The 22,532-nt window shown below is 38.6% G+C and overlaps 1 protein-coding gene across 2 annotated transcripts in view; it reads right to left on the bottom strand.

Annotated features, from left to right (window-relative positions):
• The window catches only part of SLC13A1 (solute carrier family 13 member 1), a 48,566-nt gene extending 26,566 nt beyond the window's left edge, over positions 1–22,000 (bottom strand). For both annotated transcript variants that reach the window (XM_057378549.1, XM_057378542.1), the window contains exons 1-2: positions 21,734–22,000; positions 331–464 (exon numbers count right to left, since the gene is read on the bottom strand). In XM_057378549.1, coding sequence (XP_057234532.1) covers positions 331–429 — 99 coding nt within the window. In that variant the 5' untranslated portion in view covers positions 430–464; positions 21,734–22,000. The remainder of the gene's footprint in view (positions 1–330; positions 465–21,733) is intronic.
• Positions 22,001–22,532: the final 532 nt, after the last annotated feature.

Raw genomic sequence — 22,532 nt, forward strand, 5'->3', positions numbered from 1 at the left:
CAGAGCTGTTTAAAAGTGTCCAAAAAGTAATAATGAGAACAAGACTTTCAGTGTAGTCCAGATGATGTTAAATGGGAAAAAAACATTTCTGAACAAGAAAACAAATATTCAGAGCTTCATGAATCCAGTACAGAATTTTACGTCAAAGCTGTCTTCTCAACATTTCTGTGTAAATATCCTGAGTAGACCAAAAAAAAATCACAATGCAAACATCACTAATTCATTTAAGGTCCCTTCCGACTCTGTGATTCTGTTAATCTGAAAAGATCTGGGAATCTCAGTCTTTACACAGAGGTGCAAAACAATTACCTTTCCAAGCAGGTCACTTACTTTGGTTTTGATGATAAGTGGAAGTGGAAGTAAAAGCAGTGGGGTGAGGACAATGAGCAGGAACCTTCGGTAAACCAGGAGGTAGCTAAGAAACTTCATGGTTGGTGGCTGGGAGATGAACTTCCCTGAAGAAACTGCCAAAAAACATGTCTGACTTTAAATAACTGACTCTGATTAATATTTTTCCAAGGTATCACCTTTAGCCATTGCTAAAGCAGGCCAGTAAAGCAAGTTAAAATTAAATCTGGCTCTTTATTGTTTTAGTGAGTTTATTAACAGTAGGTTGATAAGATAAGTGTTCGTCCTAAACCACGGGTAGATGTCAGCCCTCTCAGGACTTTCTCTCCCTGCCCTTCCCTATAACAAGTTTATGCAATTACAACAGCTAGAAAAATAAAAACCTCAGGTGTTCTCCCAGTCACTGTTGATTTTCATAGGAAGTAAAAACATACACATAGAATATATGTTCAAAACCAGTTGTGGCATTATGTGAAATCATGTTCAAGATAATTTTTTTTTTAACAAAATTAAAAATTCTTCATGTCATCTCCATCTGTGGAGATATTCAAAATTTGATAGGATGAGAACCTGAGCAACCTGACCTGAACTTTGCTCTGCTTTGAGCAAAGGTTTGGACTAGATGACTCGCAGAAGTCTCTTCCAGCTTCAGTCTTTCTGTCGCTTTTATATGCCTAGAATCTGAGGTATATGAGAAAAACAGGGACTTTTTTTCTGTCTTGCTGGGGAGGGAATATATGATAGTTCATCTTCTCGTGCAGAAAGAGGGTAAGGTTTTTTATGTACATCATATAGAGTTTTGAGGAAGTCTAAGAGKAGGAGAGTTTTTGAGACAAAAGTAAAAAATAAGTAAATCCTTTTGCCTGAATTTTTCTGTTTTTCCAATAAAAAGAAAACTTGGTACAGTCTTTGTAATACCACAAAATGGCATCAAATAAAGAATAGGAAAAGATAGGAAAGAAGCTTGTACACTATCTGTGGAGGAAGATTAAAAGGCAGAAGAACACACTGTTTTGTGCTCGGGATCTTATGTGAAGCAGAAAATAGGAAGAGGAGACAGATGAAGGAGTCTTTGAGCTGCTACCAGAACCATCCAAAGGACAGGTAATAAAGGTAGATTTTTTTACTATCCATATAATCTTTTGATTATAAGAATCCCATGTGTCAGGCAAACAAAGCAATCAGATTGCCAGTGTTGAGTAGACACTTCTGCTTTCAGGAAGGCAGGACTTTGGTATGGGAACGCAGTATTCTCATATCTGACTGCCAGAAAGCAATTGACTGAGAACCCAAAGGTGGGAAATAAACTGGGGTATGTACAGTGAAATCACAGCTTTGCTACTGGGGAATTGGGAAAACAGCTTTGCACAACCTAGAGAGCCGYGACAGACAACCTGGGAAGATTTTGTATGGGGTTAAAGATGTTCAAGTGAACTGGTAAYTTTGAACTTATGTTCTAAATATATAACGACAAACTTGTATAAAAAAATGAGAGTCAGCATTAAGAAACCTTCAAATATCCAAAAATCAAAAAATAATTGTATGAGATCTGGAAAAGTCCATGCTATAAAGGAATAACTAATATTTAAACTGATAAATTCAGAAGGATTGCGATGGGAAATATATTTCAGTTGGAGAAGTCAAAGAAAATCTCTATAAAAGTATCAGAACTAAGAGGAAATGAGAGGAGAGTGATTTAGTAAACAAAAGGGAAGACAAACTGCAGACAGAGCTGGAGTTGTCAACATTTTCTTTGCTTGAATCTTCACGAAAGCAAATGGCAGTCAATTAAATTAATTTTAACATGAAAAAGGGAATGCACCATGGGGACAGTGTTGGTGGGAGTAGTGAATATTTAGGTTTAATATATGTATTCAAGTCAACAGTTCCAGAAGAAATTTACCCATAATTCATGGGTGATAATTCATGCAGYAATCTGAGAACTATTTTAGAATGTATTTGAATATATTTTGTTATGCCAAATATTCAAAAAGCTGTGGAGTATTACAAGTTTCCAGAAAACTGGTCAGACATAACTGGAAATAAAATATGTCMTATGAACCCAATTTTGTTTTCTTTTTTATGGGGCAACTCACTTATTTACTAAAGATAAAAATCATATGGATTTTATTTTACTTCAATAAACTTTTTAGACAAACTACGAGCAAGTCAGACGTAAGCATAGAAGAAATGCTCTAGGGAAAATGATGTCTGTGTGCACAAATTATTTTTTAARAGTTGTTCTTGAGGAGTGGTTGCAATTGTTTTACTTCATATTTTCAMGATCTTTCAAATGGAATCCTTAGGAGTCTATTCTGTTTAGTTTTCTAGCCCATATTTTTGTTAATGGTTTTGAGTCATAAACTCAGCAGGATAAAGATAATACCCTCTAGCTGATGCTAGACCATAAAAGCTGCTTTTTCAGCATTCTTAGACAATCACGGCTATAGCAAAATGACATGAGGATATAAGACTCCAGAACAAAACAGAAAAGGGCAAGAGACTTTCAGTACTAATTCAAATAAAATGTTGGTGATGTGGAGTAAAAATGAACAGAACAGGTCAGTGCAGAAAAAGGAGTTACACTGAGAAATTTTCCTCCCAAACTTATGCTGAGATGTTTGTGGAGCAGTCAAGCTTTTACAGGTAACCTGAGAATAGATAAACACATGGATGCTCAGGGAGACAATGAAATTGCAGTGGAGTAAGTTGGTGGAGGAGGGTTAAAGGCTTTATTAAAGAATGGAAYTTGGGACCAAACTTCCCTTACAGGGAGGAAGTAGAAAGAAGAGAGGATATGCAATCCTGCTTACAAGAACTTTAAACATAAATATCTGCATGTGAAGACAAAAGTGTGTTTAATGTGATTTGAGGTATTACTGAATGATTAGGAAAAAAGATTATAAATTCAGTTTGAAAAATAAATAATGATGTATTGCAACACTGCAAAACATTAAAAAAGAGGCAGAGTTTCTAGGGAGAAAGAATATTTCTTGTTATGCCAYCCAGTGTTAGCTGATCTGGGTCAGTATTGATCCCTTAATCCCCAGGCTTCTTCTTGGAATGTTTAATTTATTTTTGTTGTGTCGTGAGTTAACTGTGGACAGCTCTTGTGTATTTTCTCAGAAGCTGAACTGAGTTTTCTGGTTCATTTTTTCAGACTTCAGAAAAACCTGTGGGAATGGTCCTTTTGTACTGAAGTTTTGTGCAGAAAGCTGCATTTGCAGCTCAGCTGAATACTGTTGTTTCTCTTTCATGCTTGAAGAAGGCCTCGTGTTGCTCAAAAACTCATAATAGTTTGGGAATGCAAAGCAGAAGAAGGGTTTGAGAAAGAGGAAAGAAAAAATCCAGTTTTTCCAAAAGCTGGTTTTTCTATAAAACAAAGGAACACCAAAGACTGGTATGAGAGATCCAGTTATGGGCAATGAAATGGCAAGAGGGACATCATCACACCCCAGCAGATACAATCAGTGAGACTGCAGTCAAGTCCCCACTGCTTAGCAGAGAAGGAAAAATGAACTCAAACTTTGCTAGGCACTAGGAGATTCTGTARAATGAATATCCTAGGCCTCACAGTCAGCTTGTGAGTTCTGTGTCTTGAATGATGCAAAAGAACTGTTTTGACTGAGGCCCTGAGCAATAGGCTGTGGCACAGACCAAGCAGCACACAGTTCACACAGTCCCCATGGGCCACTCCAGACAGGGCCAGCTGAGAGAAACGCTCTCTGTGCTACTGTCAGGAAGTGTGACTCCACTGGAGTCTGGCAGAAGGCTCCTGCAGACACCCACGGTCAGCATCAGGGGTGTTGGAGCCAGGGCTAGAGGGCAATTTGCTCAAAGACCTAGGTACAAGTCATGGGYAATGTGGAAGAATGGGGATATTGATAGTATGTCTCAAGGAGATTAAACTCTGGGGGGAAATAACACTTGATTTGATTTGCAATATAATACAAATACCGTGTCAAGAACCACCTGAACCAATGAAGAACGAGCCTTGCAAGCCAGAAAAGCACAGCGATGACCCAGCRTGAGCCAATCCCATCTCTCCCATCCTGAGCAACCACCATAACACATGAAGCTCAAGTCATGCATTAAACAACWCAGTGGACATTTTATCAGAGTTTTACAGTGATGATCTATTCCCATACRTACGGGAATTTTATTTGTATAGATGTGTATTACATGATGGGAAACAGTGGTACTTGGTAAGGTTGTATTGGATCATGTAAGATTTGAGTAAGACATACATTATATGGACTAAAGGATGGATAGATTTTGTTCATAGCAGCCTGTATGGTGCTTGTTTGGACAATGTGATGTTTTAAAAATGTGGAAAAAAAACCTATGTGTGATAACACATCTGTGTTTTGGTTATTGYTGAGAAGTCCTCCCACAGCATCAAGATATTCCCACTCTGACATCCCAGTGAATAGGCTGGGGGTATGCAAGAAGTTAGGAGGGGACACAACAAAGGCAACTAACACAAACTGAATAAAGAGGATATTTTCCTGCCACATAGAATCATGTTTAGCAACAAAAACTGAGGTGGGAAGGTGTTTTAGGATGAGAGACATTGCTCAGAGCATGGGTGGGCATTGACCTACTTGCAGGAGGTGATCAGTGTTTGCCTTTGTATTAATTATCCCATTTTTTTTATTCCTCTCTATTTTGCTTATTAAATTTTTTTAACCCTTTGCTCTTCTAGTTGTCTCCCCTGTCCCACTGGAGTCAGAGCAGCTRAGCTGGTGAACTGAGTGAACTCACCACACCTTGTCAATGGCCTTGTCAATCACAGTACCACTCTCTGTTTTAACACACACTTAAAAAAAAACCTTTTGCTTATCAAAGACACAATGGTAATAAACCAAGAACAATTCAGTCAATCAATACTTCCTGGGAATTTCAAAGCAYGTAGAATTTAGTACAACTTGCAGGGCGGGATCCATAGAAACGTGGAGGGGGAAATCCTTATTTCCTTGTCAAAGGCTGATTGTGCAGGATTAGCAGGATACTTTTATAGAATGAGATAAGAACTATTTTAGAGCAGCACTCTAATCTAGAAGGAAGGTTTCTTTATACCAATACATGACTAATTATAGTAACAGAAAGACTATATATCACTACAAGAACTGTAAGATGAGTAAGGAAATACCCAAAGGGAAGAAATCAGCAGGAAAACAGGGCAAAGGAATGTTTTAAAAGCAGCTTCTCAAAGACATTTGAAGGATTTATGCTTCTACAAAATTTATTAATGATTTTCAAAATTATAGTTATTGATAACAAAAATTATAGTTATTGATTRCCAAAAATGTTATTTTTTTATATAAGAACTTCAGTTCTGAAGTTACTGTGTTCTACTAGGTGGGGACAAAGAGGAAAGCTCCAGAAATGGCCTGGGTAAGCACTGTGGTGGTGTTCCTAATTTTACACAGCCATATCTAAACTGGTCCCCATAACCTTTGTTTCACAATCTCCAGAGATATGTTTGTATGCCCACCCTGCCCAGCTGTGGTCCTTGTACCAGGCTGAGGTGAACAGAGTGCTTCTCTTCAMTGACTACAAAAGGCCTTACACAGCGCATCCAACTTTTAGATGTCTGTGGTAAGACAGACTTGTTTCATYCTCTGCTTGTTTGGGGAAAAGTCTTAAGCTATCTGAAGTCAAGAATAGCTGCAAAAGAAAAACCTGGGGCACTAAGCAAAGAAACAACTCTTCTTTCCTTGGGTCTTAGGGTTTTAGCAAATGGATGTAGCAKGTACACATCATTAAACAAGATTTTATCAGAATTTGAAACTTCATTATTATTGTTGAATAATTTGCTTTCCCTCCTTATCATTGCAATAAAAATGGAAACCAACTCTAATTTTATTTATTAACTTGCCAGTGCCTGGGATCAAGGGGTTTTATTATTGCCAGAGAATAATTAAATGCCTTTAGTGCAAACCCAACACTGATCTGCACCTTTTGAAAGATGCCATTRAGAATACATTTTCACTAAATAGAAAGCATGGAAATTAAGTCACAAACACTAATTCCCCAAGATCTTTCATATTTTGAAAGACTTTTAACAGACACAGGAAATTTTGCGAGAATGTTTCCYATTGTTGCTGCTCATTGTTTTTCTTCAAAAACATAAAATCTTCTGGGACTGAAAATTCTATTAACATCCCTATCAAAACACACAGAGAGAATTAAGCTCTCCTTCTCCTTCCCTTTTTCTTGTTACAGAAGTGAAAGCAGTCAGAACTGTCCTGAGTGAAATTCCACAGTGAGGGAATCAGAGGTGTAGTCGCACATGTCCCATCCTGATGTTTTCCAGTTTCTAAGTACACATCTAAGATGACAACAGGCAACTGSTCCAACAACTCTAATGCTAAAAACTAGGTTAGTAAATCTTTTTGGAAATGTAATTGTATTTTAAACTGTGTTTTTCCTTTTTATCATTGGCCTTTTTTAAAAGTATCTCTTAAGGAATAGTCTTCTAAGTTTAGCAGAATGTTATCAGGAACAATGAGATTTGCATGGAAAAGGAGGGAAACAATCAAAACAAAAGTACCTTTCTGGGACTGTAATAACATGAAATTCTGAACAATATGTGAGATTTGTCTCCAGACTGAAGATGGAAACTTCTGAAATAATTTGAGTGTTGTATTCCTATGTTCTTGGCCCGACATGCTAAACAGCAGYAGTTAAAAAAACACTGTACCCCATTTATTTTCATGAATTTCCTTGCATTTCTGTTACTACACTACAAGACTGCTGAGAAAGTTGTCTTTGAAAGAGATTATTGACAGCTTTTGGAGAAGCTGGTCACAGAAACAAGATTAAATCAATTTTTGTCATGTATGAGAGAAGAAAGACATTTTACACCTACATTCAGACTGTATTTCTAAATGGAAAGAATCTGACTTGTTGAATACACTTCCACACTCTTAACTGCATGACAGCAAACAAACTGAAAAGAAGGAAAACCCAATTATCTGTCATGGAAACTTTTGAAGACTAAAAAGTTCACTATTTATTGTAAACATGTTCCTTTCCATTTTGAATGGAAACCCACTGTGCCTAAAGGACATTAGTGTCATGATTTTTCAAGATGACCTGTACTTAGAGCCATTTTCTTTGAAACAGTTCAAGTGTTTCAGAAATTGCTATATAATCCTCCAACTTTCTGAAGCAGAATACTCTCTTCCAATGACTGTAGATAGCACAGAGCTTCTCCAAGAAACTCATTTATCCTCGGCACTCCATTCCTGTGATACTTCCCACTGGAATCACTGCCCAGAGGCACAAGGGTGTATTTCCAAGACGTAAACTACATATAAACTTCCTGTTCATGTAGAAATGTAAAATAAAAAGGAATAATGGGATTTTAAATCCATGAAGAGCCTTTAGACAGGTTTATACCTGAAGCACACCTTGAAAGCTGAAAGTCCCAGTTACCTAAGATTCATAATACTAATTCTGAATCATAATTCTGTTTCTACATCAATCTGCTCCTTCCAAATAGCTCCTTTAATAATGCTTCTCTTCACCTCTGAAGTAGTTGTAAGCAGTTTAACTTCAGAACTGAAAGCAATTAAGCTTCATCAATGTGATCTTGTGCCTACAGCAAACAAGCTCTGCTGAGAGCTTTTCATGGATGGAGCACAACTTTAACCAGCWGAGTAGAATTCCACATACTCCAAACCCATCCTGGACACCTGCAGGCAATCCTGCAACTCAGCTGCCACAGCATGTTATTTTCTGGGCCAGGACCTCTCTGTAAGTAGAGTCCTCTTGATGAAGGAGCTTCCAAATCTGAGCTGCAAAAAAAAGCAGATGTCCTCTGATAAAACGCCATACTATACTTTCTATTTTTATCATTTTGGAGGAGGAATTTAGTTTTAAAATCAGTTACACAAAATAACTCCCAGATCAGGATTTTCATTTTTGGAAGTCGATATATTCAAGGCTGGGTTGGATGGGCTTTGAACAACCTCATCCTGTTAAAGATGTCCCTGCCCACAGCAGGAGATGGACTTGATGATCTTTAAAGGTCCTTTCCAACCCAAATTATTCTATGTTTGCTTTTATACAGAACACAAAAACAGCAGGAAAAAAATCTGCCTATAAAAKCCCTATAAAATGTGTCCTTGTTTGCAAGGGATTTCCCTTCATGACAGCAAAATCTCTTTTATGTGCAGTTTTATCAAATAAAATGTGAGTCAGTATTACCATAATATGTCTGTTCAGAAGCAACAAGAGAAGGAAAAAATATTTAAATCATTTCACCAATTGTTTGCTAGCTTTTTAGTTTTAATTATCCCAGGTGATGACAGATAATTAGAAGTGGTAGAGCTGTAATAAGTGATGTTGTCTGTGTTTTAATGACATGCTAATGTCATCAGCTATGCTGGGTTTTACCTAAGACGTTTGATCAGTTGTGTTATTGCTGAGGAAAAATGTTAATCAGCCAAAACCATTGACTACTATGTTTGACTCTAGAGCAAATTTCAACTTTCACTTCCTTGGATAAATTTATCCTGCTGAAAGACAAAATTGAATAAAGGTAGTTTGTCAAAATTAGGTAGGAATTTTCAATTGATCAATGTAACTATATGAAACTTCTCAGTGGATTAATTATTCTAAACTGATCATTTCTAGAATTAAYCATACTCTTTTTTTTATTTTTTAAATTAATAATGACTTCAAAAATTTGCTTCCTTTCAGTARAAGACATTTTTATTTCCATTTTACTAATACACTTGATAAGCGCTCACATTTTTCCCCCAGGTGACTTTTTGTTAATCAAGTTTCTGTATAATTCTATTTTATCTTTTGGAGATTTTTATAATCCTTTATCAGACTTTTTCCTGCTTTGACCCAAAACTTCACATTAATACTTTGTTCCCTTGAATAGCATCTGTTTTTCATCAATTTCCTCTTGCAAAAACACATGAATAAATGCATCTTACAATGTGTAAATGTTTGACTTCATAACACTTTTGCGTTTAAGGGAAAATATTTTCTGTCAGTCTTCTTATGTACTCTTTGTCTTAATAAAGTTTACCRAACTGCTAGATGACCTCATCCACAGTTTGCATATTGACAATAATTTATTTAACCAATCTTCAGTCCTGTTTTCCTTGTTCCTTTCTTAAATTTTCAGTCATCCTTTGTCTCTCTTGAAAATTTCAGTGATCASTTTATCATAAGAAAAAAAAAATTGCATCAGTCATTGATGCTCATAAGGTCCTGAGAATATTTCATAGCCAAATCAAAGCTGGGTTTATCTTAATCAAGACATTACTTCCTAGTCTTTCACTAATTTTGGACAATAAAGGCACAAATGTATTCATTCAGGGATTYCTTGTAATCTTGACTTTCTCATAAAAAATTTCTGTTGTGTCTACCATCAAAACAAATCACACAAGTACCACCATTGCCCCTTGCTGCTGCAAACAAACTCAGCTTGCAATAAAATTGACTTGTGAAGTCTTGGGGTCAGCTGAACATTTCCTCTTTTTCCTCATTCTGTCAACACCTAGCAAACACTCCCCAGGCTTGGGTTGGCAGAGTGTATCCTATATTGCCAGGAGACCAAGGGATTTACTGGCAGTAAATGTGGGCTCAGAACATGCCCCAAGCCAAGCTGTACAAATTAAATGGGMCAGGCTCAAGGAGTAAGCTGCTGCCTGAATAAGAGAACGAGGCACCAGCACACATTTCATAGCTYCAGCCCCATTCAGCACTGTGGAGGAGATTTCCTGTTAACAAAGTTAAATTTCAGGTTGAAACTGCAGCAGGAGGAGCCTGCAGCCAAATAACATCTGCTGGGGTGGAGTAGAAGTGGATGAAGACAGTCTCTGCTCTGCTCTTCATGCCTGTATCCATGCATATATATTTTACTAACTACTGAAATTAATCATCAAATATTAGGGTATCTATGTTCATCAGCATGTCTTAAGAATAGTCCAAATGCAGAAGCAGTGCTGGGATGTTTCTATCCATATCTGCATAGTCCCACTCTTTACACTGCCCAAAGATCACCTGCTGTCATGTTAAAGAAAGGCAGCTCAACTTTGAAGAGTAAATTCTGCCTCGTAAGAATGTATTTTCATAGATTACTTCTTTTGCTACCACAGGAATWCTCTGAGGGAGAAATGGAGTAGCAGGAAAAATATCACCTGAAAAGTTACTGGTTTTGGAAAGGTTAATACTTATGAGATGAAAACTGACCAAGTGCAACTTCTCTCATATCCACAGAATTAAACTTCAAYTTCTCTCATATCCACAGAATTAAATTGCATGAATTAGCATCTTCCTTAATTTAGATAAGGAAGTGTCATTGAGTTGAGGAGGAATCCCTTTAATGTCTCCTGATTTAGGCAACATGAGACTTACAGACATGCTGCAAATGTTATTGAAAAAAATTGATTTCTTGTGGGATGCAAGACCAGTCTCCTAACAAGAGAGCATATTGGTATCAGCCATTTAATCAACAGTAAAAGTCAACATATATTTCAATGAAAACATATTCCAGTGATTAAAGATTAAAATTCAGATGTGRAATCACTTTATAAATCCCATTTTGACTCCTGTAATGTGTTTATTTATGTAATACAAAGAGCAAAATATTAAGCAGTAATTGYTTAACTGATTAATAACCATTAATATTTTCTTTTAAAATAGACCATACTCAGAGATCAGGTCCAGAGTCGCACTGAACAAGATTTTAATTTCTAATTTGTTTCATTTGAATTTGATTCAGCATTAATCTCTAATAGCATAAAAGAACAGGGAGTGCTAATCATGAGGTTGGACTAGCATCCACCCCCTTCTCCCCTATTCTGAAACAATTACTTATTTCAGGTTCAAAGCAATCTATAAATATTTTATRGCCATGCCATTTTTGTGGAAAGAATCAGAATTGTTCTTAATTGAACTTAAGAGGATACATTAAAAACCACATAAAGATGCTGTTACTCTGTTATTAGATGTAGTTTTGAGCCTTGCACAGATCCTGGAGCTCCCTGGCTCCAAGCCAGCTCAGCCACGGGAGCTGAGCCCCCAGCCTCCATCCAGGGTCAGTGGGCTCATGAAGGTTCACATCAGAGAGAGGAAAGGCCTCTCCAAAGAGTCATTTCAACAAAAATTTAGAGGATGAAATCACAGCACGCCAGCTCTTAGCTTTGTGTGGCAGAAATGAAGGAGAAATGACCATAGATGTTGTCACATCAGTGAGAGCAATGCACAGGAACTTCAGGTGGCCAGGCTACAYTCCCAGCAGCTGCTGCCAAAGCCAATACCAGCTGAACTATTTAATTTAGGAAACACCTCATGCCGCAGAAATATGTGTTCCCCCTCTCTTAAATTTCTAAGATGCAAGATTTTTTTTTGTTTTTAATCTAGTTGCAATCAAGTTTATATATTAACAGCTCTTATGACCTGGAAACACACAGCCTTTGCCAGCTCTACTGACCCACTTGCCTGAAGGATCTGCTTRTACCTGAGAGGCCAAATCACCAGATCCAGTGGGTGTAAATCAGCAARAAAGTGGCAAAAGCATACTTTATGGGTCAAAAAATTGAAACACCTTTTATGTCTTACAATCAACAGTATTTATTTTCAATTAYATGAAAGGCTTCATTAGCTGTATATTCCAAATTCCCAAGGACAAAGAGGAGAGAGATACTCCACCACAAACATGTAAAGTATGACAATCTGGAATTCCTTGCTGAAATTAGTAATGGAGAGACATCAATCACTGCCCCCTCTAACCTGGCTTYAGGTCACTACCTTTATTCTTAATCTTTGCAAAGATTAACAATCAGCCAATTTACATACATATGGCTCTGTGAAAGATTTACAGGCTCAAATGGAAAGAATGAGCTTCAGCTATCCTGGCAAATYCTTTCTATCTGCATGGTTCTTCCAAACTAAATTCCAGTGTATGTTCTCTTCCCCACCTTCCCTCCCCTCTGAAATAAAATGAAATGCATCCAACCATAGTAGAGCAATAACTAAAAACAACACAACAAAATTGTATTTTGTTCTGACTTTTTCAGAACAGGGTTATTTTTWTCTCAAACATATCCTGAGTGATTGCACCTTTACTTATTAAGAAGGCAGAAGAATATAGTTCAGGGGAAAAAGTATTTTTGTGTACTGCTGGGTAGCACAGCACAGCAGCACTGGGCTCTCAAGGGCTGGATTCTCACAGAGCAAACTGAAAAGCAGTAGATCAAATTAGCTTCGGGGCCAACTCTTGGATACACATTAAACAAATTGTCAGCGTTTCAACAAAATTATCCATTCCTGTACTTTCCTGATGTGTGACACAGTAATTGTCATGGAAAAAAAAAAGCCACCCATAGCACTGCTAGTCAACTTCCCTTATGATTGTTTTCTACCTGATTCAGCAGTTTAAGATATCACCAAAACACAATTACTTATCAATACAAAGAAAATACTTACTGAAAATAACATTCCCAGCTGTGGTACTCAAGGCCAGATTGATACAGTACCAGCTGTTCATCCCTCTGTGTTTTAACCCCCGATGAGGGTGATCCAACTCCCTTTTGCTGTCTCCAATAAGAAGATTGTCACAACTCAATGCTGGCTCATCCCAAACTACAGCTTTTCCTATGGGACAACACCACCAGGCTCATTGCTTTTCCCKGAGAGGAGGCAGCTGCTGGTTAGCAGCAATCACTGGCAAGCAGGCAGCTCCTCCTGCCTGTCCAGAGCTGCCAGCAGGGTCAGGCTCTGCAGCCCAGAGCAGTGCTGGTAGCCTGACCTTCCARACCAGACCAGTCCCTTGTGCCTGCTGAGCCCAGGCAGTTTGGAATGGAGGTTTCTGCCGTGTATTAACAGCATCCATCAATGGGCTCCCGTTTCCCTGTGGGTCCTTGTGCACTAACTGTGCAGACAACAAGTGCTGCTAACCCTCTGCAGCCCCTCACGCAGGGAGGTCATGATGTCCCTTAAAAGGTGTGTATGTTGTGTGGCTGTGCAGACACACAGCACCTTCCCCAGCTGTTCTGAACAATGACAGTGGGAGGTTAATGAGAATTTCTGTCAGATTCTGAAAGCTCTCCTGGCTACTCAAGCAGCCTGCAAATTCCTCTGTCACAAGGTTCAGTGCCTCCACATTCCTTTGCAGAGTGTCAGGGTGATCTAACAACAGGAAACCTGCTGTTTCTGGTTGCAGAGCAACCAAGGAGAGAAATAATATGTATTATAACAATTTGGTCTTCAACCAGGCACAAGTTAGTATTGGTGGGGCCAGGGAATAGCTGATCACAGCTGGGTGATGAGACAGAGCTTTCCACAGTATTCAAACACCCTCAAACCACTTTATTATAGGGCTCCACAAAAGCGACTGAGCAGCTTGAAAGCTTAAAAAAACAAACAAATAAACAAATCCRCTAAACCAAACAGGTTTTATAATAATATAGTGAGTCAGCTAATGTTTTAAAAGTAAAAGGTAAAATACTTGATAGGCTGAGAGAATTAAATATATCAATATTAGCTTTTTATAACTTTTACAGACCTCTCCATCTCCAAAACAGTCATTTATTCTTATCTTGGCTTAGCTAGTTGTGTGGCTCCCTGACCAGAGCAAATTTTGCAGAGCCCCTGGCGATGTGGACAGTTTTCCCTCTGTCCCTGTCAGGGCTGGCCAGCTGCTCTCTGCTCTTTGCAGCACTTGCTATCTCTAAGACACAGCTTCCCAGCTCKGAGCCCTGATCCTTTGCTACCCCTCACTGACGGCTCTTGAACCTGCCCGATCCCTCAGCACATTCCCACAAGAGCAAGCTCCCCCATCTTGCCTTCTTTCCAGATGGCTGCAGCCAATTAAGTTTCTATTTAAGAGATCAGCACGGATGCATCTGCAGCAACAAATCAAGTGTTAAATCTGTCTGGCTCAAAATTTCTCAGTTGTGTGGTCCAACCAGCTTTTTGGTGGCCAGCATCAGGGTAAGATTAGTTAGGCCCTGCTGCTCAGCCTTGAAGGCAAAGGGAACTGTGCTGTTCACAGCCTTGTTAAAAGCCATTAATTCTGTTAATACCTTCCTCACCTGTCTTTTCTGTTGACAGGCCACACAGCAAATTCAGCACGCTCAGCTCCAGAAGATACGTGCACAGAGACCTGGCAGTGCCATCGGGGCTGTGCTGCTACTGCCATTTCGGTCACCTCACCTGCTTTGCACCCTGGCTGCCTTCTCCAAGACTGAGGGGACACTCATCAGCCCCACTCCCTGCAAACAGACTGCAAAGGGGTGGATTGCATCCCCTGAATCTGAATGGCATCATCAACCTTTGAGAGAGCTCATGCAGACCTGTAGAGGAGGTCAGGGACATTGTGGAAATGGTCATTGCAATGATGGCCCATCCCTTTAAAAATTAAAAAAAAAAAAAATCAAAAAAACAACCAACAACAACCAAAAAACAATTGAAACCCCCAATAAGAATAGATTAAGCTGCAAAACAACATTCTTGTTAAGTGCATACCCTCTGTTATTGATACTGCAAGCAATGGGGCTACAAATATAATAATTAGTGAGGAAACTCTTCACATATTGCAATTTAATATTGACTAATCTCCCGAGCATAATTGGTTTACAGCTAATGCTGGTGTGTTGCAAACAGTGGATATGTCAAAGTCAGGCAGTGGGGTGAGTTATAGCTGAGTAAAACCCAAACCACACATTGTGCTCTTCTTAGYTGAGTTTCAAAAGTCTGCATACAGGATTCCCTAATTTCCTATTAATTCACTTAATTCTAATTAATTTTGCATTTACAGTATTTTTTGGCAAGGTTTCTTTTTGCAGTGATTCTCCATTGTTTGCTGTAGCATGATTTGACAAAAGTTTCTTACAGAAAACAGCAGAAAACAGGCCATTAATACATTGCAGTAAAAGTATATTTTATAGAAAGCACATGCTGTGTTTGAACTATGTGCCAAATTCAAACTTACAACAAAGCAACATGAGCAACTTTTTTWAAAGTGTGAGTTTTTTATAAGATCCACTGTTACAAAGGTCAGTAGAATTTTAAAGGTAGTAAACTTTCAAACCTTTGTAAGTATAAAACATTTACCACTTAGGGAGGATTTGCTAGGATTATTTAGGGTCTGCACAGTTCACTGTTAGTACATAACAAGAAAGACCTCTCTGCTAAAACTTCTCAGTAATCTTCTCTAACACATTTTTTTTGTGTCTTGCCCCACTCCAAATGAAAGGAAGAAGAAGGAATTTTTTAGGGGGGATATAAATCTTATATTTGTTTATATCTCTCTTGCTAAAGATTCTGAATGATTCTGCTATATTGTTAAAGCTCATATGTATATCCAAGGAGTTTACATTAATCAGCTGTCAGCCACTGTTTACCACAAGCTCAAYAGAACTCATCAAAGCCAATTAGAAAGATGACATAAACACAATCAAAGCAAATCCATTTACAATGTGTATAATTATTCATGGTGCTCATACAGCTGAAATTATTACATATAGTTAATTACAGCTGTAATTATTACATATGGTTAATTTTCCTGCCTCTGGACAGTGGAGCTGAGCCTTGTTTGCAGTATCAGAAGCAATTTTTTCACAGGAGGAACAAAGWTTTYCAGTGTTTCCTTTTTCCATCTCATTTTTGGTATGTCCTGTCATTTCTGTCTCTGCTCTCTTTTCTTTCTCTCCTCCTCAGCAGACTTGCTAGCAGGCTAAACTACAGAAAAAATTTAATTAAAAATGGTCCCTTTTCCTGCTTAACAGGACAGAGTTCTCACAACTCCATTCATTTCACCACASTGAGAATTCTGTCGCAGTCAGGCAAAGTTATTACCTCAGGAGAAAGGGAAAAGTTTTCAAAACTGCCTTTTCAAAGGAGCTTCACTGACTTGTTGAAAATATCCAGACTTCACAAAAATCAAATGCTCTGTGTCATTTGTCTCTAGTCTAGGCACAAAAGTGCCCTAATTTTTTTTATTCATTCTTCAGATAATGAAATGTAATAATTAGTATTGTGGTCCCGAGATTGTAGTGTTTACCAGGCTTGAGGGATTACTTGTTTAAAGGGTGAAAGAGAAGGACAAACTTCTCCTGTAGGAAGAGTAAGGGATTAAATGTGCCTGACTTTTTCCACTTTGAACTTTCAACAATATATTTTGAATACAGGCCTGTTTATAGACCTTCTTCTTTTTTTTTTTTTTTTTCTACACAATTAAAAAGTTAGAATGTTTAATCTCAGCAAATTGTATAAGGAAACAATATGCATTTGATGTCTAAGGATCTGATTTTCTTATGGGCAAGGAAAACCCTAGTGAAAGAATTGAAGAAATTAAAATGTTCTGAACATGAGGAATTATGAAAACTCTTCCCAACATTGAAACTAATGAGATAGCAGAGCAGATACTCAGGGAAGTTCATGGGAGTGCTAGGTGGAAGCAAGGTCTGGGGACAGACTGAATGGTGATAAAACACCTTACAGGTGATGATGACACAGGAGCTTTTGCTGAGTAAGTCTGGGTGCAGCAATGGCAAAGCAGAGGTGGTGCCTCTGTGTCTAAGATACAACAAGGAGTGTGGGTGAAAATTCCACCTGTATATGAGGAAGGAATTCTTTACTGTGCAGGTGACTGTAAAGTGTGRCACAGAGAGGCTGTGGAGTCTCCCTCACTGCAGATATTCCAGAACCATCTGGACACATTCCTGTGCCATGAGCTCTGGGATGGCTCTGCTTGAGCAGGGAGGGCGGACCAGATGCCCCACTGGGATCCCTTCCAACCTGACCCATTYTGTGATTCCATGCAATATATAGATGTATAGATATATCGATGTATAGATAGATAGAACATTTCCTCTTGTGTGTTGAACAAGTGGCTTCTATAGCAGCCTTTGGTTTGCCAAAAATTTCTGTAAAGTAGCCTTCACATTCAGCTGAAAGAATATAATTGAGGGAGTAGCTTTCTGTAGTATACTGTTTTCAGTCCAAAATCCAGGATTTGATGCAACTACTTTATGGCTAAATTTTCCTTAATACGACTACAACAGTACTGTGGGGTTTCTGCTCTGAAACGAGGTTTCCTTTTAGCTCTCAAAATTAACTGCATTAAAAATTACTGCCACATCAAATGAAAGCATGAACAACAGAAGATTTTGAATTTGCTACTTTATATATTTTATGTTCTTAACCTCTTGATGGGATCATGACACAAAACAGGATGCAATGAWAAAATAAGAGGATAAAATATCAGTACTTTGATTGAATATCAGATCACATATTCAATGATTTGAGTATCAGGACACTTGTCTTTCCCAGATGCTTTCTAGGGATACTGGACACAAACACCCACAAACAAAAGCAGACAGAACTATAACTTTGTGAAGATCTATCAGGGCTTGCTCTGCTTCTCAAGAACCAATTAAAAAATCTAGGTGAGATGACAAAAAAAAAATACTGCATCAACCATTTTTCATTGCTTCCAAATACTTTCATATTCTTTCATACTGAATCACAAATAAGGATGTAACTTGCTACAGATTCCTTTGATTCCTGGAAATAGATAAAAAAATTCCAATGCCTTYGAATTAGGCCTTTATTTCCAAATATTGCTGCCCTTTAATGCTGTTATCATTGCAAGGCACCTGCTGGATTGTGTGGGCAGCAGAGGGAAGAGGGCACCACGCTGTGCTGGCACATCCCCAGTCATGACAAAAACAAGGGATGCCTGAAAATGGAAAGAAATCAATGCCAATTTGCTCATAACTGGTTAGCAGAATAGCCATTACTTCACTGATTAAATCATCAGCTAACAGGTAAAATTCACAAGTTAGGGGAAACTTCATATTGTTGCTATGTAAAATTTACTCTATTATATTTTCAAGATGCTGTGTGTTCTGGTGAAGACCTGTTTTGTCTCTCTGAGCTGGTTGTCATGGAAGTGACTGAAATATTGCTAGTTAAGCAATAGCCTCTATTTTCTAAACAAATAAGTTTCTAAACAAATAAGCCCTTCTGCAAAGGGCTGTAAGTGGGCCTTGTGCCACTCTCAGGTGTGCATTGCCCTTGCCAAAGGCTTTTAAACACAGAGCTCAGCTCTAACCAATTGGGTCACTCAACAGGAAGGACCAGCTGAAGGTGYTGCCTTGTGTGGGCAGAAGGGATCAGGTGAGCCCTCACTTCTGCTGGTTACTGTCAAAGAAGGTTCATGGCAAACATTGCAAAATGGAGAAACAGTGTGAGCTTCATCTCAGGCAAAGCTTAAAGCCAGATGTTCAAATGGGCAGCACAGCCCCATGGACAAAAAACAAGGAAGCAAAAGAAGGCTCAATATCCAACTGCCAAACCACTTCTGCCTGCTAGGGAGAACGATAGTACTTCATCTGTTTGGAGAAGGCGTGGCAGGAGCACCACACTGCAGAGGAGGATGATGTAAATCTGTATAATCTTCGCATTAACCCATCCGGTTTTGGGGGAGAACTGCTAATTTTATGGTCTTGGACAAACCATATGGCCCTCACAAGTAGTGTTATCTCAGGTTTAAGCTGTAGCTTATACATGCTTATATATGACAGTATGCYGTAGCACACCAGAAAAAAGAAGCTGTATTCTGACAAACAGCTGCAGTTTTTATGTACACATGAACCGATTTCAATGARTACATCTTGATTTGCAGATATTTTCTGTATCAGAAGCTTGTATTAGTATTTGGTACAAAATGACTACCACCACAGCACTACCAGTAAAGTGAAGATACAAGGTTCCTTAAAAGAAGTATCTAATAGGATATTTAGTGTTTAAAGAGGAAAGGGGAAAGATCATCCTCTTCCCAGACACACTAAAACAATAATACAGAATGACAATAATGAAATTACYTCACTTAGGACACTAATGGCAGATGCTATTTCCTCTGTGGCAAGTGCCTTTTAGGGTGCAAAGTGCTGGAGCACAGGTTCTATTGCAGTTGAATTGTGCTGACACTTTGAGACAGAAGGTCCTATCTATTGCRCTATCAGAGAAGCACACAAGCCATAATTTTGATCACTGTATAATTTCCACGTACAACACAAACAGCTTCTGGAGCAAGAGACCCACTGCAGAGCAGCTGAATCCAGCCCTGGATTTGCAGCAGATGCATACATTCCTGATTAGACAAGGGGCAGATGTACTTAATGAGTAACATGCAATCTGACTGAATCCTTGAAGTGAAACCACAAGCTATTCCAGCTGAAAACAATGACCCCACTGAAGGAGGCCCTTCAAGCTTTCTGGTAAAGTAAGGTGGTAAAAGTAGCTAGATCAAGTGCTAACCAAGAGTTTCATAACAAACAGAAGATAATAATTCATCAGGCAAAAATCTATGTATTTCTTAATTCTTAGACACCAGTTTCATAGAGAGGAGAGTTTCAGATATTACAATTCAGAAAAGTCATCATTAATCTTTAGCTCATTTACCCATTGCCAGAAGTGTGCTCAGCCCAATAAACCCTTTCTGCCCCCTTGAACTTTCAGAGTGTTATAAAAGCAACAATAGCACAAATGGGTTAAAATTATGTCAAAATAGGAGAAAACTATAAATTCCCTGATATATCCAGTAAAGAATTTTTGTGCTATTTAAGGGGGGGGGACCATACAAAACCCACACTGTACTAATTTATCTCCATTTAGGTATCTATTAATTACGGTTAGACCACAGAAATTGGTAGCAGTAATCCATTAAGGTGTAAATTCTGATGGCAAAACCAATCAGCACACTGCCAAAAACTCCTGTAAAATCTAAATCAGTGAAAACTGATGGAACCACTCTACTCTTGTAGTATAAGTACATATCAATGAAAGCTCTACAAGCAAAAGCAGACTATTTTGTTATYGTAATACTAATTAGTTATAAAAAGATAGGTGAAGCCTCAGATTTTTCTACTTAAAAATTAGCTTTCTGCTTGAAGCACTCTAATTCTCATGCTTCATGTAGGTAGTAAGAAAAATGTGATATAGCTGCCCGGTGCCCTCCTTACACTCCCTTTCAGCTACCTCTGAATTTCTGGAGGGCAGCCAAAGCAGGGACTCCCACCTTAGTTTGTTGACAGCCCCAGAGAGTGGCCCTGGGAGAGAAAGCTGAAGACTTGAACAATGTTCTAAGACAGCCAAGCATCACACAGATGCAAATCTCCACTGGAAGTGTCTGGGTCCTTTGTTTTCAGCCTTGCTTTTCTACCCAGGGACTCYGGAAACCACTCAGAAAGGCAAGGATTTTCACAGTTGAGGAAAAGATGATGATCTGAACTGCCCTTCCTCTTCCACACTTGTTTTTCCTCTTTTCCTGAAGAGAAGAATTGAGACTTGTTGGGGGCCTGGGGCATCCCTGTTCAGTTGCAGTCTGAAGATCCAGAMTGAGACAAGGTATCCACAGATGGATCTTGATGTCCTCTAGCTATCTTCTGCCACAGACAGCCTTTAGGGATCTTCACAGAAGGATGTGAAGAGAGCACTCCCAAAATTGCCCTGAGAGAGGTATTAGCTGAAGTGTGTTGAGGCAGAGACAGAAAKGACATTCCCAGAGCTGGAGCTGGTCCTGCCTCTCAGACTATTGGTGATGTTGATCCTGACAAGGTACTTGGCTATTTGCATCCTTTTTTCTCCCCTTTTGACAAGCGTAGTAAAAATCTTTCCCCAGCATTGCTACAATATATTAAGACATCCGTGTTTGCAGCTATCTGCTTTGCTCCTCTGTCAGGATTTTGTTAGTCAGCAGCAAGAATGACAGACTCAGACAAGAATCTGCATCTGTACTACTCTAGTGCAAAATCTGATATATTACAACTTTGGTGGAAAAAGAGAGCACAGGAGTGTGGGCTTAACAGGCATCTGAGGGACAGACATACAAGAATAAAGGGCAGGGTAGGTAGGGACAGCAATGTCTTAAATCATGCCATTACACTTCAGTGAAAGGTATCTGTTAAATAACTTAACTGATCACTTTGCCATCCATACCATCTGTATTTACCCAGAGTAAATAGGACACACAAATCTGTAATTCAAACATTACTTCAGAAGGTCCATAATTTATCCACCTCCCTAAATTACTTTTATGAAAGCATTTGTTAGGGTTTTTTTTTTACGTTAAAAACATTTCTACTGTTTTCCTTATCTAAATTTAGTTGTGTATGATGTCGCAGTGACTGTACACCATTCATTTTATGTTACTTTTACACAACTAGTTAAAGAAATATTAATAAAGASTAAAAATTGATTCCTCAGTGTTCCACTGAACACTTACATTGCTATTTGTATGAAAATATACAATCATTCAGTAAACTACCTTCATTATTATGGCAATAATGAATGACACAAAATACAGTCTAAAATGAAGCGCAACTATAATAACTCAAGAACATACCAGCTCCAGGAGTTATATGGAAATCCAGATAAACTGGAGCAGGGAACCTCTGTTCCCACAGGAAGCACACAAAAAGTTGTGGTGGAGAGAAGGCTGCCACTTCATTTGTGGGACATCAACAGCAGCAGATTTGCTCTAGGGCTCAGTCACTGTTGTTAGTCCTCTTTCCACCTACACAAGAAGGAAGACTGAGAAAGACACTGGCCTCTTTCTGGCAAGGAGAAACTACTTGCTAGAGGAACCACCCCTTGGCAAGGTCTCCGTAGTTTGTTTCTTTTCTTGCCCCACCCCCCTGCACTTCAAAAATTTTTAAGCCTTTAGAAATCTGAGTTCTGAAGAAAGTGTCCTTTTCTCCTTGATTTTGCATTACTTTTAGGTAATGGACTAGCCTGAGAATAAAACCTTTATTAGCAAACTGAAGATCAGGGCTTTTTAATGAARGTATTAGACACCGTAGGATTTTTTTGCATTTGTGCAGACTGAAGGCATTGTTTTAGTTTTATTTTGGTTTCTTACCACCCAATCTATTTTAAATGGCAATAAATTAATCTTCCATAAATCTGTTTTGCCCATAATAGGAATGGCTAAATGGTTTTGCTGTCTCTATCTTGACCCACAAGATTCTCCATCTGATTTTCTTCCCTCATCCTGTTGAGGAGGAGGAAGGAGAGAGTAGCCAAATGGGCATCTGGCAGCCAATCAAGGTTAATCCACTACAGAATGCAAGAYTGAAAAACAGCCTTCAGGAGAAGGAGTCCCTGCTCCCTTGTGTGTGCTGTCTCATCCTCTTGTTTTGTGT

Source organism: Malurus melanocephalus, unplaced genomic scaffold, assembly GCF_030028575.1.
Source record: "Malurus melanocephalus ecotype Western Australia unplaced genomic scaffold, MMel_1.1 scaffold_11, whole genome shotgun sequence".
In the NCBI taxonomy this organism is placed as follows: Eukaryota; Metazoa; Chordata; class Aves; order Passeriformes; family Maluridae; genus Malurus; species Malurus melanocephalus.